Here is a 16,674-nt window from a genome sequence, read left to right as displayed (position 1 = left end):
ATAGCTTTGTAAACCACAATACAACAAGAGATTGGTCTAAAGTCTGTGACCCTTCTAGGATTAGGAATCTTGGAATCAAAGCTATAGTAGTAGCATTGAAAGCTGGAAGGATAAAGGAATTTTCAAAAAATTGTTTTATGGCAGTAGTGGTGTCTTCACCAATAATAGCCCAAGAGAGTTTAAAGAAGAGAGGGGAATATCCATCAGGGCCAGAGAATTTATCATTAACTTGAGAAAAGAAACCATCTTTAATTTCATTAATGATAATATCTTTGGTAAGGTCAGCAGCAAGATCAGCTGGGATACAAGAATGAAGCAAATGTCTGAGCAAATTAGGATCAATATTCTTAACAATTGGATCATAAGAGCCAAACAAGTTAGAGAAGAACTTAATAATTTCAGTAGACATGGCATCAAAAGTTTCCAGTCTATTCCCTTGGTCATCAATCAACAGTCTAATGGTGTCTCTTTTATTTTTTAGGGCAACTGCAGAATGAAAAAATTTAGAACCTTTATCCCCTTCTTTGAGCCATTGAACCTTGGCTTTTTTCTTTAAGAACATAGCTTCAGTATCCTCAAGAAACTTAAGTTCCTTTTGCAAAGGAATTTCTAAATCAAAACAAGCATCTCCTTTAAGAGTTTTAAGTTGTTTCTGTTCAAGCTCAACTTTTTTAGAGATAACCCGAGAAGAGAGCTCACTAAAGAAAGAATTGTTGAGAGTTTTAAGATAATTTTTAAGACGCTTAAGCTTAGAGAAAAGAATCTGCATAGGGTTCCCCTTGACAGGGGAAAGCCAAGATTTTTCAACCAATGTCAGAAAGTATGGGTGAAGAGTCCATAAATTAAAAAAACTTAAAGGGCTTCGGTCTATTGGCTTTCATCTTTTTTTTGAATCCATAGAAGGGCCATGCAATGATCAGAAATGCCTGGAGCAAGAAACTCAACATGGGATGATTGAAAAGAATTGATCCAGATTTGATTAGTAAGCACCCTGTCAAGTTTTCTTACAAGGAAACCATTATATTGTTTATTACTCCATGTAAAAGTAGGGCCAAAAAAGGGATGGTCAAAAAGATCAAGGTCAGTAAGAATTTCCTGAAAATCTCTCATATCGGAGGAAGAAGAATGACCCAGCAGATCAAAATCATAAGATTCATTAGAGTTCAGGATGATGTTAAAGTCACCACCTATGATCCAAGGGAAATGGCCTAAGTTTCTATCTAAGTCCCTAAATTGCTGCCAAAGAAGTCTTCTTTCTCTACTATCATTACTACCATACACAGGAGTAATTAGAAATGTCAAACCAGAATGATAACCTTTGATAGATAAGCACTGATTAGAAGCATGACAAAAAGTAAAATCATTTCCTTTTCTACATAAGATCCATATACGACCATTATGAGCATAATCATAATTGGTAAAAGCATTCCAATTAGAAAATTTGCTTTTGAGAATAGTCAAAGATTTGACAGATTTCACTATTGTTTCAAGCAAATAGAGAACATCAACTTTGTTTAAATTAGCTCTTCTAATGACAAAAGATTGTTTTTGAGGACAATTCAGTCCTCTGATATTCCAGAAGGCACAAACCATTGAGAGGAAGAAACTAGGGAACCTCCACTACCATCTACCTCAGCATTTTTAGCTTTGACTAGATTATCTTTCTTTTTCATCTTTAATTCATTAACAATTCTGGCCACTCCTAAGGAAGCTGGCCTAGTTTTCCTTTGTTGACACTCAGGAACAATTGAGGATTCATCCTCAACACTTAATACCTTAAATCGATTGTTAGAAGAAGATATACATGATTTGGGTTTGTTTTTAACTGGTCTACCCCTTCCTTGTTTAGGCTGAGACGAAGTTAGGATCTCGGAAGAATCAACAATAGATATAACTTTTCCGTCCTTAGGAACTTGACTAACAACATCAGAATTAATAATATTGTCAACCAGTGCTTCAGAATTCAACACAACTGGGTTGACACAGAGGCATCAGGTGCTTTTATTAAGGTAGAGATAGAAGGATCAGACTCTTGTAAGAGTTCGATTCCTCCTACGACTGGTTTTGATATTTTAGAAGGAATATGAACTTCTTTCTTTTTCTAGATTTGTTGTTTAATAGGAGCTTGGGTTTTTGGAAGCTGCAGTTCTTATCGTTATGTCCAAAGACATTACATTTTTTACAGCTTGAGGGCAGCCAAGGTACCTCTACAACTACATAGATGGATTTTCCATCCTTAAGAACCACATCCACAAATTTAGGAATAACATCATTAACCCCAATCTCTATACAGACTTTAGCGAATTCTAGATGGGATTTAGCAGTAGTAACAGAGTCCATAGTGAGGGGGGAGCCTATGGCACTAGCAATATAGCTCAGTCCAGTTCTAGAGAAAAGTTCAAGGGGAACGTTGAATAGGTGAACCCAAACTGGAATACGGGATAAATCAAACTGCAATCTATTAAAGTTAGGTTCTCATTTCCTAAGAATTAGGGGTTTATTGAGAATATGCCAGGGTCAATTCTCAAGAATCCAATCCCTAATAGATTCAGATTTAAAGAAAAATACGTAGAGATTATTACCGGCGAAACTTACCTGAACTTTATTGCCCCCGAGAGCTTTCTTCCAGAGATTATCAGTGATTCGTTGCATGGCAGCAAAGTTTGGGGCAACACCGAGGAATTGCCCAACGAGTGAAAGCTTCCACTCATCAATCCCGGCTTCAAGGACTTCAGGAGGTGGGTGAACGGAGATAATCCCTTCGCTAACCCTAGGCGGATGAAATTCCAAGTCAAGACCCGCAGAGCAGCCAAAAAGCTTTCTCCAATCCATCGAAGGACACCGAAGGAAGGAAATAACCAGGAAATCAGACAGAACATAGGGGAAATCTGAAAGAGAAACACCGAGAATGGTAGAAGGGCGCCAGAGACGCGATCGAATTTTCAAGATACAATAGCCTTGCTAACGTGCACCCAGAGAAAAACCTTATCGTGCGCCATAACCGTTGTTTTTAAAGCAGTGTCGGATGACGTTTGTAAACAGGACGTAAAATTTTATGTTTGTGAGGGCTTTTTTTTTTACAATTTTAGGAAGATATTTTAAAAGATAAAAATATATTTTTAATAAAAAATAAATATAAAATATTTAAAATATATAGTAATTTTGAATTTTCAGATAGACGACTATCTTCACTCACTTTCTTAGTCTATTTTTCCTTAAATAACAAATTTAAGATAATTTGAAATATTTAAAATAATTTTAAAAATAAAACTTAAATGGATTCAACTCACCTTAATCAAACTTGTTCAATTGACAGTGCCGTGATATGAGTTGCTTAGCATTTGTTGAGTTTTGGAACCCCTTAAAAAATGAAATAGTACTCCAATGTAAAATGATAAAATTCAGTCTATCAAAAAGAAAATATTATAAGAATATATTTCATTCACGTAATGTAAAATTATTTCTAAAAATAAGATTTTTGAAATATAATATTACGTGACATATTATTTGAAATGTTATATTATTTAATTTAATTTATATATATTATAATTTGTCGTATTTATATATTAATCTAATATTTTCGTTTACTTCATTCTGCAGGAAAAAGATAAATGGTAATAGGGACCATCTCCATTTTCAAAGCTGATCAATTAAACAATAAATTAATCCAAAACTCAACTTTTTTTTTTGTAAAATTTCACTCCTAAGCATTCAATTCTAAACCAAAGAGATTATGAAACAATTAGTGTTTAACATTCGGATTTTATGGGAAAAAAAGTAATGAAATATAATTTACGGATTAAAATTATTTTATTTTAAAAAATATTTTATATTTTTAAGGAAAATAATAAAAATTTTTATATTTATATTTTCACGTGTTCTCATTTTCGTTTTCTAAAATTGTTTTTAAAAGTTCTTATCAGACATATTTTCTTAAGAAAATAAAAATCATAATCTCTATTATAATTTGATCAATATTAATCTCTAAAAATACCTAACTATATATTATATTGTCGTATATTTTAAAAGATAGATTAATATTATTGTACCTCCTTCGGATCTTCTTTGCATGTTGTACTTTCATTGTCATTCTTTTGACTATCAGAATTTCCGGAGGAATTCTTTTATTAATCGAAGTCTCTAAAGTTCTATATTCATCGACCTGTCACAATCTTTTGATGTAATCTCTGACAAGTTCACGTAAGTTAAGAGAACCAAGTCTGCTACTTGACAGTCATATATATTTACCTGGCAGCTTACATATTGTCATTATAATCCTAGGTCTGACGGTAATATTATGAGTCAATATATAATTCATCATGTATCACTGGAGAAAAAATCTTGAATTCTCTCTCTCTTGACCTCTCTTCTTATATATTAGACATCATTTTCTTCTGCTCATCAGAACCATCCATCACGATTCTTCATTAAAATCATGAAAAGCCATTAATAGTCACCACCACAACATTTTTAGCAACAAATATCAAAATGTTAGATCGAAGTAATAAAAAAATAGATAAATCATTGAAAAGGGGAAAACACACATGGAAATGGAAGAAATTCCCTTTGTCATTAATAAGCAACATTCTTTGTATCCCCATACCACTACCATAATCACTCTTCACAGTGTCACTGCCACAAAAATTAAGGTGCATCAGATCCAAAGCAAACCACCACCATTACTCCTCCATCGCACGTGCAACCCCCTTTTACCATCTCTTTATAAATAATAAACTATTGCATCTTCTACTACTATTTTATTCGCTAATATTACTTCAAAGTTCAACCTTCCAGTGCTCAAAGGGTAGGCTATTATTTTGACACGACTGTACCTTCAAAAAGAAAACCTCATTAGAGAGAGTAGCTCCAAATGTGTGTACATTGTATCTGTTTGCTTTGCTTCCGATAGTACCTTTCTCCCCCACTGCCGATGACTGGTAGAATCATATAGCAATATTCAAAAATATTAAAAAAATATGTGTTCCTTAGATTGATATGTTTCAAAATATGTTAGAAAACAAACTGGCATACAACCATATTGCACGAAGACATGTCGACCTAAAAATACACGGATCTCACTCGAAAATTTATCGCAATCGGTTGATGTTTCAACCTTTAAAAACATATTCAATATCTTGTCTAAATAATTACTTGACCTCTGATATGCATGTATCATTAATGCTCGTTTATCTAGTTTTCCAATTCATAATTGATTTGCATCTTGAACCTTGTTCTGATGCCATGTTGGTTAATATTTGTTATGATATGGAACTAAGATATGATGTGTTTGTTATATGACTTTGGGTATGTTAGTTAAAATACTATGATAGTTATGTTAAAGTCATTGCAAGTGTATTTTGTTATCGATGAAATGGTTTGCAAGCTTTATGAAATTAGCTTAGATTGTTATGGTGCCTTGAATATTTGTGCATTTTAAAAGAACATTGAGCATGTTCATAAGAGATAAAGTTGGTTGAAAAGTACTGGCTATACTAATTTGAGTGTGATGGGTGAAACACCATGAGACACTATATGCATATGGTATTTGATGCTTGGAACTTGTTGTTAGGTATGGCTCATAAATATACCAGTAAAGAGGACAGGAGATGGAGCGGAGTGAGCGAAGCGAACATCAACTGTCCTTACAAAGAAAGTCTCGTTGTGGGGTTACGAATTATGTGGGTTGGGGGTGCGGGGGCATAGCCCCCGCGGTACGGTACAGGGTTGATTTTGTAATTATGTACCAGGGTTTTCTATTATAAATAGAGATGTAACCTAGACCTAAAAGATTATTGAATAAAAAAAAACTTCTAGCGCCGCCTAGGCACCGAGGACGTAAGCACATTACCGAACCTCGTAAAATTCTCGTGTTCTTTTGTTTTCTTTACCCGTTTTCGTCAACAATTGGTATCAGATGTCAGGAGCAAAATTCGAAGTCGCGAAATTCGATGGTCAGGGTAACTTCGGATTATGGCAAACGAGGGTGAAGGATCTATTGGCGCAGCAAGGGATCTTGAAGGCTTTGCGACCTACAAAGCCGGCGTCGATGGATGAGGAAGATTGGGAAGAATTGCAGCAGCGAGCGGCAGGAACCATACGATTATGCTTGGCGGACGAGGTCATGTATCACGTCATGCATCTATCGTCTCCAGACGAAATTTGGAGGAAGTTGGAAAGTCAGTTTATGTCCAAATCCTTAACGACAAAACTGTATCTGAAGCAGCGGCTGTATGGGCTGAAGATGCAGGACGATCACGATTTGGCGCAACACGTGAATGTCTTCAATCAAATCGTTTCTGATCTGGCTCGGCTTGATGTGAAAATTGAGGATGAAGACAGAGCGATGATTCTGTTGTGTTCGTTGCCTCCCTCTTACGAACACATGGTGACTACTCTTACATATGGGAAAGAGACTATCAATGTTGAGGAGATTACTGCAGCCTTGTTGGCTCACAACCAGCGGAAGCAGAATACAGGGGAAAGCTCTCAAGCCGATAGTTTATATGTCAAGGGTAATCGAGATCGTGGACGGAAGCCAGAGAAGGCAGGGTCCGGGAAGCGGAATTCCAGATCCAAATCCAGGGATAAGAAGACGATTCACTGTTACAAGTGCAAAGAGGCGGGACATATGAAGCGAGACTGTCCGAAGTTGAAAAAGCAGACTGATGAGAAGCGTGATGGCTCATCCAAGTCTGTGAACGTGGTCGAGGATGATAATTCTGATTGCAGTGAGGGTGATATGCTTTCTATTTCAACGACACAATTGACGGATGCTTGGATTCTTGATTCTGGATGTTCTTATCACATCACGCCAAATAGGGAATGGTTTTCGACATACAGGCCGGTTAATTCTGGTTCGGTTTATTTGGGTGATGATCGATGTTGCAATATTGTTGGTATTGGTGATGTCAGAATTAAGATGCACGATGGCTTCGTTCGGACGTTGAGTGGTGTTCGACATATCCCAGACTTGAAGAAGAATTTGATTTCCTTGGGCACTTTGCACAAGAATGGTTTTATCCCTAAGGCTGACGAGGATAGGGAAACCATTCGGATTGTTAAAGGAGCATTGACTGTGATGAAAGGCAAGATGACTGTAGGGAATATCTACAGATTGTTAGGGAGTACCGTTGCAGGTGGAGTTCACTCTGTTGAGTCCTGTGATGATACGACAAAATTGTGGCATATGCGCCTTGCTCATCTTAGTGAACGTGGTATGGCAGAATTACACAAGAGAAACTTGTTGCATGGTGTCAAAAGCTGTAAGCTCGACTTTTGCAAGTATTGTGTTCTTGGTAAACAAACTAAAGTCCGTTTCAAGACTGCGAAGCACACAACTCAAGGGATTCTTGATTATGTGCATTCTGATGTATGGGGGCCTTCCACGACATCGTCTTTGGGTGGATCTAGGTACTATGTTACTTTTATTGATGATTTTTCACGGAAAGTTTGGGTGTATTTTTTGAAACAGAAATCTGAAGTTTTTGAGAAGTTCAAGCTGTGGAAAGCTGAGGTAGAAAACCAAACAGGACGAAAAATCAAGTGTTTGCGGTCTGACAATGGTACGGAGTACACAGATTCACAGTTCCTACAATTCTGTAAGGAGCATGGGATTCAGAGGCATTTTACAGTGCGCAAGACACCACAACAGAATGGTGTTGCGGAACGAATGAACAGGTCGTTGAATGAAAGAGCCAGATGTTTGCGGTTGAATGCGGGGCTTCCCAAACACTTCTGGGCTGAGGCTGTTAACATGGCGTGTTACCTTATCAACAGATCGCCAAGGGCATCGCTGGCTGGGAAAGTTGCAGAAGAGGTATGGACTGGTCATGATGTTAGTTTGATAACTTACGGATTTTTGGTTGTCCTGCTTATGTGCATGTACCTGCTGATGAGAGATCCAAACTTGATGCAAAATCGAAGGAGTGCATTTTTCTGGGTTACAAGAAAGGTGTCAAAGGATTCAAGTTCTGGGATCCAGTTGCGAAGAAAGTTGTGATTAGTAGAGATGTCGTTTTTGATGAACAATCCATGTTGCAGCAGAAGCAAGACACGACAGTGGTGGATCTCGAGCAGTTTCCAGTTGAGAAACCAGAAACTTCTCAACCGACTTCTGGTGGTTCCACTACGGATGATTTGCAGGATTATAGTCTCGCCAGAGACAGGGTGAGACGGACGAATATAAAGCCTCCGAACAGATTGGGTTTTGAAGACTTGGTATCTTTTGCACTTATTGTTAGCAGTGATGATCCGATTACTTTTCATGATGCTGTTACTAGTCAGGAAAACGACAAGTGGATGGCAGCCATGATTGAGGAGATGGAGTCTTTGAATCACAATTGCACATGGGAGTTAGTTCCCCTTCCTGAGGGTAAGAAGCCGATTGGTTGCAAATGGGTGTATAAGAAGAAACCAGTAGTAACAGAAAAAGAGGGGGAGAAGTTCAAGGCTCGTTTGGTAGCGAAGGGTTTTTCACAGCAGAAAGGAGTTGATTATGATGAAATCTTTTCTCCTGTGGTCAGGCACACTTCAATCCGAGCAGTACTTGCATTGGTGGCTAGTTGGGATTTGCATTTAGAGCAGATGGATGTTAAAACTGCTTTTTTGCATGGTGATTTAGAGGAGCAGATCTACATGCGGCAACCTGAAGGTTTCACTCAACCTGGAAACGAGCATTTAGTTTGCAGATTGAAGAAATCTTTGTACGGGTTGAAACAGTCTCTGAGACAGTGGTATAAACGGTTTGACTCCTATATGATCAAGATTGGCTATAACCGATGTGAGTATGATTGTTGTGTCTATGTTAAGAGCCTTGATGATGGTTCTTTTATTTTTCTATTACTGTATGTTGATGATATGTTGATTGCTGCGAAGAACATGGATGATGTTATCGGTTTGAAAACTTTATTGAGTCAGGAATTTGATATGAAAGATTTAGGTGCTGCAAAGAAAATTCTTGGAATGGAAATTTGCAGGGACAGAGACTCAAGGAAACTGCGGCTATCTCAACGGGGTTATGTTGAGAAAATGCTAGAAAGGTTTGCGATGAGCAGCGCGAAACCAGTTAGCACTCCATTGGCGAATCACTTTAAGCTCTCATCAGAACAGTGCCCCAAGACAGATAAGGAAGCTGAAGATATGGCAAAGGTTCCGTATTCTAATGCTGTTGGCTGCTTGATGTATGCGATGGTATGTACTCGTCCTGATTTAGCTCATGCTGTTAGTCAAGTTTGTAAGTACATGTCTAAACCTGGTAAGCAACATTGGGAAGCAGTCAAGTGGATCTTTCGGTACTTAAAGGGTACTGTGGAACATGGAATTGTTTTTGGGAGTCAGCGGGATAATCCTTTGGTTGTAGGATATGTGGATTCAGACTATGCAGGTGACTTGGATAATAGAAGATCTACGACATGGTATGTCTTTACTCTTGGTGGAGGGCCTATTTGTTGGAAGTCTACTGTTCAATCTATTGTGGCTCTATCTACAACTGAAGCTGAGTACATGGCAGCGGCTGAAGCTGCAAAAGAAGCTTTATGGCTTACTGGTTTAGTGAAGGAGTTGGGTGTTCAACAAGGTGGAGTTCAGTTGCTTTGTGATAATCAAAGTGCTATTCACTTGGCTAAGAATCAGGTGTATCGTGCTAGAACTAAACATATTGATGTAAGGTTCCACAAGATCAGAGAGTTGGTTGCATCTGGAGAGGTTTTGTTTCAGAAGGTACATACTGATGAGAATGCCGCTGATATGTTCACTAAGCCAGTTACGACAGACAAGTTCAAGCATTGCTTGAACTTGTTGAATGTTTCGAGTTGTTAAAGGATCAAGGTAACCCAACCCACATTGAAGTTTCCAAGAGGCAGGATATTCGCCAAGGTGGAGATTTGTTAGGTATGGCTCATAAATATACCAGTAAAGAGGACAGGAGATGGAGCGGAGTGAGCGAAGCGAACATCAACTGTCCTTACAAAGAAAGTCTCGTTGTGGGGTTACGAATTATGTGGGTTGGGGGTGCGGGGGCGTAGCCCCGCGGTACGTTACAGGGTTGATTTTGTAATTATGTACCAGGGTTTTCTATTATAAATAGAGATGTAACCTAGACCTAAAAGATTATTGAATAAAAAAACTTCTAGCGCCGCCTAGGCACCGAGGACGTAAGCACATTGCCGAACCTCGTAAAATTCTCGTGTTCTTTTGTTTTCTTTACCCGTTTTCGTCAACAATTGTCTAAAATTATTAGAATTGATATTTTTTTGGATAAATTAAAATTTTATTATCCAAAGGACCAAAGTTATGCTACAACAAACATCCCAAAAGGGAGTATAAACAGCTATTACAACAAAAAATGTTTAGTCTATACCCTAATAGTTACATATATTAGAATTAACATCATCGAGTCTATTAATGTTCCTACCAATTAGTTGAATTCGACAAGCTCCTTGATGTTCTTCAAAAGTTGATCCACGTTTCGATTCATTCCTTGAAAGATTCTCCTATTTCTTTCCTCCCAAATCAAATAGATGTATGCAATCCATGCTATCTTCAAAATGGTAGAGATAAGAGATTTACCCTTCCAGTCTTTACAAGACCAATCTAATCTTGCTTCCCAAGACATGTGGGTTTTGCACAAGTGAGTGAGTTGCAATATTGAATTCCACAGGGATATAGCAAAGTTGCAATCATTAAACAAGTGATTCCTAGTTTCAATATCCTCTTTGCATAAGACACATAGACCATCAGTTTGAATTCCCATCCGAGAAAGTCTCTCCCGAGTTGGGAGCCTATCAAGAATAGTCATCCAAGTAATTACACTTAACCTCAGAATATGGAGAGGAAACCAAACCACTTTATGCCAGGGTACCTTATTTCTTTTATCTCTAATTTCTTCCCATATATCTTTAGTCTTAAAAGCACCTGCATTAAGAATGGGAAGAGCCTCTGTCCTTATCTTTAAAAGTTTATTTATGCCCCAACTATAAGTAGGACTTTCACTCAAGTCTCTGAAATCTTTGTTCTTAATCACATAATTGTTTATCCAAGCAACCCAAAGTGAACCTTCTCCAGCAAGAATGTTTCGAATAAGCTGAATCATGCAAGCCTTGCTCCATGATTTAATGTTCTTTAATCCAAGGCCTCCTTCTGATTTGGGGCATCAAATATTTTTCCAACTGATTCTGGCTTCGGATGCTGCTTGATCTGATCCCTTCCAAAGAAATTGAGAACAGAGTTGGTCGATTTTGTTGATAATAGATTGAGGAAGAATGAATTGCCTGCACCAATAGTTGGCAACACTAAAGAGAACAGTTTTGACCAGTTCAAATCTTCCAACATAACTTAACAGTTTACCAGACCAATGGTGCAGTTTTGATTTGATTCTGTCAATAAGAGGCTGGCAGTCCTGAGTATTAAGTTTTCGAGTGACTAAATGTACCCCTAAATACCTTACAGGTAAGAAACCTTGTTTGAAACCAGAAGTACATTTAATAATATCAAGGTTTCTCGGTGAAATACCAGCAACAAACAATTTAGTCTTGCTAACATTTAGCTTTAGACCAGACAAGCTATAGAAATGATTAAGAACAGTAATAATTCCAGCAATAGAATCAAGGTTTCCTTTGCAAAAAATTAAAAGGTCATCTGCAAAAGATAAATGAGTGAGGTCATTTTTTTTGCATTTTGGATGATACCCAAAGATTCCTCTGGCAACAGCTATGTTGAGGATGTTTGAAAGAATATTCATGGCAAGCACAAATAAAATTGGGGATAAAGCATATCCTTGCCTTATACCCCTCTGACCTTTGAAGTATCCTATCAAGCTACCATTTAAGGAGATGGAATATCTACCTTAGAAATGATATTGCTATGTTTTAGCAGTTAAAAAAACATGCTTAATTTAAGCTTGATGCATAAACTTTGCTTTCTTTGCACTAAAGTGTTAATAATATGTCTGAAAGTACTAATTCTCTTATAAGAGTTTTGATACTCTTGTTAAAAAGTATTGATAATTTTATTTCAATAGGTCGAAATTATCAAGTATCAAACACTATTTGTAAAAATATCGATACTTCTTACGAATGTTTCAATACTTTCGTTCTAATGAGTGTCAAGCATCCATACCACTGAAAAATTTAAAAGTCCGATAAAAAATCATAAAAAGTGTTACGACATGTTTCAAATTATTGTTGAAGTATATGACATTTTAGTTCCTATAAGTTATAATCTCCATATTTCAAAATGTGTATGCTTGTTAGATGAATTATATATTATAAATGAATCCAAACGAAATAGTTTTTGTTCTGTTACTTGAATATATTCTGATATGAGAATTGAAGAGTTTATAAAATTTTAGGAAATTAAAATAAATTATCAATAAAAATATAGAAAAAAATATTTGAATTGTATTAAATTATAAAATTCTATAAAGATAAATTATCTAGGTTAACCCTCTTGGGAAAAAAAACCGCTATGTGCAGTCCTAGTCGCTTTTTTTTTCTGCTCAGTCATCTATTTTTTCATCCCAATGTGGAATATTTTGTGTGCAGGGGCTTCTTCACTTTTAACGGTTTTCAGTGGCAGTACGTTGAGATATACATGTTTATAATATTCGGTTGCCATACGCCAAAAGCGAATATTTATAGACGGAATATGCAATCGTGAAACCCCCTTGGTTTATCCCCTCAACAAAAGAATCAATTCCCCCCCCCCTTTTCCTCGTTTTTTCTAATGTATTATTTTGCACCCATTTCATGTAATCAATAACACCAATGATAACCATCGTTAGTTCAATTGAATAATAAAAAAGTTAAGTTATATAAATAAAATATTAAATTTAAATATTAGATGACTCTATTCCCATATGTAATTGGGTAAGAGAAGTAGGATAGTAAGCTGCCCCCAACGTCAGGTTGAGAGCAGTTTCCGTGGAAGACCTCCGGCAGTCAGAATTATAAATTGCCACCATTAAAAACTCGATCCTACGATCACAAAGTTAAGAACGCTCTAATATAAAAAAATTTAATATAAAATGAGAAGACAAAAGTATCACTTTCTTTTAAAAGGAAAGGTACAAGATTTTAGCTTATTAAAGTTGAAAGTTTTCGTGCTTTCTTTGTGATTTTCCGCATACAGAAACTTGCGCTGATTGACATGAAGCTTCAGTCATTTTGTGTATAACTGATATTTAGAAAAAGTTTTGGATCATTATAATATAGCATTAATTCAGAATTTTCTTTATTAATTGTTTAAATTCAAGAACTTTAAGAATAATATTATTTTATTTTATCATAAAAGTGGGTTATATTATCATAAAGTTCAAATCTAAAAAGCCTTTTTCTTTTCTTTTTTATTACATAGGTCCCGGCACGGTAATGTGAAGGAATCATGTCCTCCATTCTATTGGACAATTTCTTTTTTTCTTTATACCAAAATAACTTTTCCCTATTTATATAAAAATATAATTAAAAAAATGCCGAATGCAGATAAACAGGAAAAGTTAAGAATAATAATATACCAAAAAGAAGGTGCATAAAAGGAAAAAAACCAATGAAAGCTCAAACAAAAAACACCTTTCGATTATATATATAACCAAAATTCCTCATAAATACTCGTCAATTCCTAAACAAGGAAAATATTACTGACAGTTACAACGACAAAATAAAATAAAGATAAAAAGTAGTAAGTTCTTTATTTTTCCCAAAGGATTTTCAGAATAAGCTTCTTTCGAATATTCCTGAATTTAAACAGTGGCTGGAAAGGGAAAACTGTACAAAACTGGTGAATTTCAGCCAATTAGATGCCGCCACGTTATCGTCTTCCTCCCGTGTCTGTCTTCAGGGTTTTGGCTTTAGACGAAGCCACTGGTATCGACCGTCGAGAGGCACATCCTTGACGATATCGTAATTGTACCTTCGAAAATAACAGATATAATGTTTGTTAGTTTGAGATTGAGATTCTTGTTGATAATGTCCTTATCCTACGCACCTAAAGAGAATGAGACAACAAGCTTACTTCTCTGCAAACCGCTTTTGCTCGTACTTTTCGGCGACGGAGAAGTAATCGTCGATCTCGGCTTGCGACGGCATCTTCGGAGGCTTTTTCGCAGGCGATTCCATTTCGTTTGAGTCACCACAAAGCTCGCTTAAGGGAGTTGTTTCTCTACTGGAAAACAAAATAAGCAAAAGAGAGGAGATTATAAAAACGGAGAGTTAAGGGAAACGATTCGTTTCCTCCCTCTTAATGAATAAAAACGTAGTAGTAAATAATGAAAGAATTAGTGAAAATTAACCTGAATTTGTTGATGGTGGTGCACGTTGAGATTTCAGTTTCAAAACTCTTTGGCTGCAAAAAAAGAAAAAGAAAAAAGAAACACATTCATGAACTATGACCAGGTAATTAATTTGCATATATAACGAATATTTACAAGCGATCAATTGAAAGCTCATGCGAAACGGCAATCTTTTCCTTCATTTTTCTCTTCTCAGCAACCAAACGAGGAAACAAAAAGAAGAAAAAATAGAGGAGAAAATGAACGAAACATAAATTCGAAATTCACCTCTAGATCTACAATTCTCAAGCTATCCTTGAGAATATCACATGACTCATTGCTCGAACAACGAGAAGCCGATGAATCAACGGAGAAGAGACTGGAACACATATCTCCGGCTTGCACTCCACAAGAATCCGAGGAATTGGCGAAGTCAATAGGCTGGTTCTGCGAATTCGCAAGGAAGCGAGGGTTTTCGAGCTCAATGTCCGGTGATATTAACTCCAATTCTTGCAATTCACGAGGACCAACGGCTTTTCTTCTCTTTGATAATGATAAAATCGTGCTAGAAGCTTCCATTTCAGCTGTTTCTGCACTTCGTTTACAGTTCCTTACAGAATCACCCATTTTTTCCCTCAATAACCTGTGTTTGCTTTTTTGGTTTTACAATTTCTGGGGTTTAAACGAAGGAGAGAGTGTTAAAAAGGCAATCGAGGGAGAAGATGGAGGATTCTGAGCCCTTGATTTTTTCTTTTTTTGTTACTGTGTGTGATGTACGTCGTCCTTACTCCGTTATTTGTGTCACCGTAACCGTGGACCTCTTCGACGCCGTTCTTACCTTACGCTTTTACTTCCACGTGAAAATAAAATAAAAAGCAATTTTGCAAAGTCTTTGAAATTGACAGTATGTTATCACTTTTAAAATATTTTATTATTAATTCTTGTTGATGCACATGGGAGGATAAGGTTGTCCATGCACAGTTGATAGTGGGGAGTAGAAGTGTTAAAGTGTCTTGTTTAGTGGCTTATGAGGGAATTTAAGTATATTTTTATTATTACTTGGAAGTGTTACATATATCTTGGGAATTGATGGAAAACCCTTTGTAAATAGTTTGTTTTATAAATGACTCGTTTTTATAAGATATTTTAGGTTAATCTCATATGCAATTTTAATATATTTAATGATTTTAACATATTTAACGTGTGAATAATAAACGTTGATAATTTTACTTGGTAAAATATATAATCCAATAATATATTTAGATATGGTGAGGTATATACATGTATGAAGGTAGTGAATGATGCAAGTGTGGTTTAGAGTGGGCATTAAAATTTATTTATATTTATGTTAATTGTTCATTTTAATGATGATATTTACCCTTAAATTTTATTTATGTAAACCTCTTACGGTAAATTTTTGTTGTTAATATGTATATGTCCATCCTAAAAAATTCTATCATAAAAATAAAAGGTTCATGAAGAGTAAAGCTTTTGTTCTTAAAATTTTCGGTTTAATAACATTTTAAATCACTATCAATTTATACTTAAGCAAAATTAGACTTTTTACCTCCTTCACGTTTTAAATTAAATACTTAATATATCGCTATCATTTAAATTTAGATAATTTATCCTTTTCAATAGTTAATTTTAACTTCTTCCATAATTATTATTATTTTTTAATTATAAGTATCGATCCAACTAGAGATAAATATATAACAATTCTATTTATAATTTTTTTTAATAATTTCCTATTTAACTAACATTACATAGATCTTCAATCAATTAATGGAACTCAGTTTGCATGACATGATAAAGTAGTATATTTTATAAACTTTAAAAAATATCATTTAATTGTACTAGGGTAAATGTGCCATGAGTCATATAGTATGATATTTATTCTCAAACCAAAGTCACTGTAGAACGGCAGCATATAAGGTTTAAGAGATATTGATTATTCTAATAGCCCTTTTGTAATTAATAAATGTTATATTTGGTAGAATCATATATAAGATTGAAATTCACTTATATAGTGTAAAGTTTTTACATAGATTTAGAATCGTTTTATTTTCACTTATTCAATTGTTTTAAATTTATGTAAAATTAAAATAAATATTACATTGTATAATTGGATCATATATATATATATATATAGGGAGTAAAGTAGTTTGGTAAAATTACTAACAAACAAATTCCATTTGAATTTCGAAATGCTTTAAGAACAAAAGGGAGTAAAGTAGTTTGGTAAAATTTACTTTTGACTGTAATTATATATTCTGAAACATTTATTTATATCTTGGATGCTTACTATAAATAAAATACCTTCTAAAGATAGATCCATGTAGTAGGATAATTCCTATCAAAGTAATTTGGAGGATAAAAATTGCTAGTTGTGCTTTTGTTAGAAAAAGGTTTGG

At 35.5% G+C, this 16,674-nt stretch overlaps 2 protein-coding genes across 3 annotated transcripts; both read right to left on the bottom strand.

The window, feature by feature from the left end:
• Positions 1–10,414: 10,414 nt before the first annotated feature.
• LOC120179382 lies at positions 10,415–11,089 on the bottom strand. Its single transcript, XM_039184991.1, has one exon. The coding sequence runs from the start codon at positions 11,087–11,089 to the stop codon at positions 10,415–10,417; it is 675 nt and encodes a 224-aa protein (XP_039040922.1).
• A 2,603-nt stretch (positions 11,090–13,692) lies between these two features.
• On the bottom strand, positions 13,693–14,889 carry LOC120179293 (cyclin-dependent kinase inhibitor 7-like). Of its 2 annotated transcripts, none has more exons than XM_039184926.1 (4): positions 14,549–14,889; positions 14,282–14,334; positions 14,005–14,154; positions 13,693–13,902 (listed from the first exon to the last, which is right to left on the bottom strand). In XM_039184926.1, the coding sequence occupies exons 1-4, from the start codon at positions 14,885–14,887 to the stop codon at positions 13,827–13,829; spliced, it is 618 nt and encodes a 205-aa protein (XP_039040857.1). In that variant the 5' UTR covers positions 14,888–14,889; the 3' UTR covers positions 13,693–13,826. The 2 variants fall into 2 exon arrangements, with proteins under 2 accessions (XP_039040857.1, XP_039040858.1); XM_039184927.1 differs by having other exon boundaries at positions 14,005–14,151.
• Positions 14,890–16,674: the final 1,785 nt, after the last annotated feature.

This window comes from Hibiscus syriacus, unplaced genomic scaffold (assembly GCF_006381635.1).
Source record: "Hibiscus syriacus cultivar Baekdansim isolate YM2019G1 unplaced genomic scaffold, ASM638163v2 tig00112411_pilon, whole genome shotgun sequence".
Taxonomy (NCBI): domain Eukaryota; kingdom Viridiplantae; phylum Streptophyta; class Magnoliopsida; order Malvales; family Malvaceae; genus Hibiscus; species Hibiscus syriacus.
The sequence above is the reverse complement of the archived record's forward strand: the minus strand, read 5'-3'. Positions and strand labels throughout refer to the sequence as shown.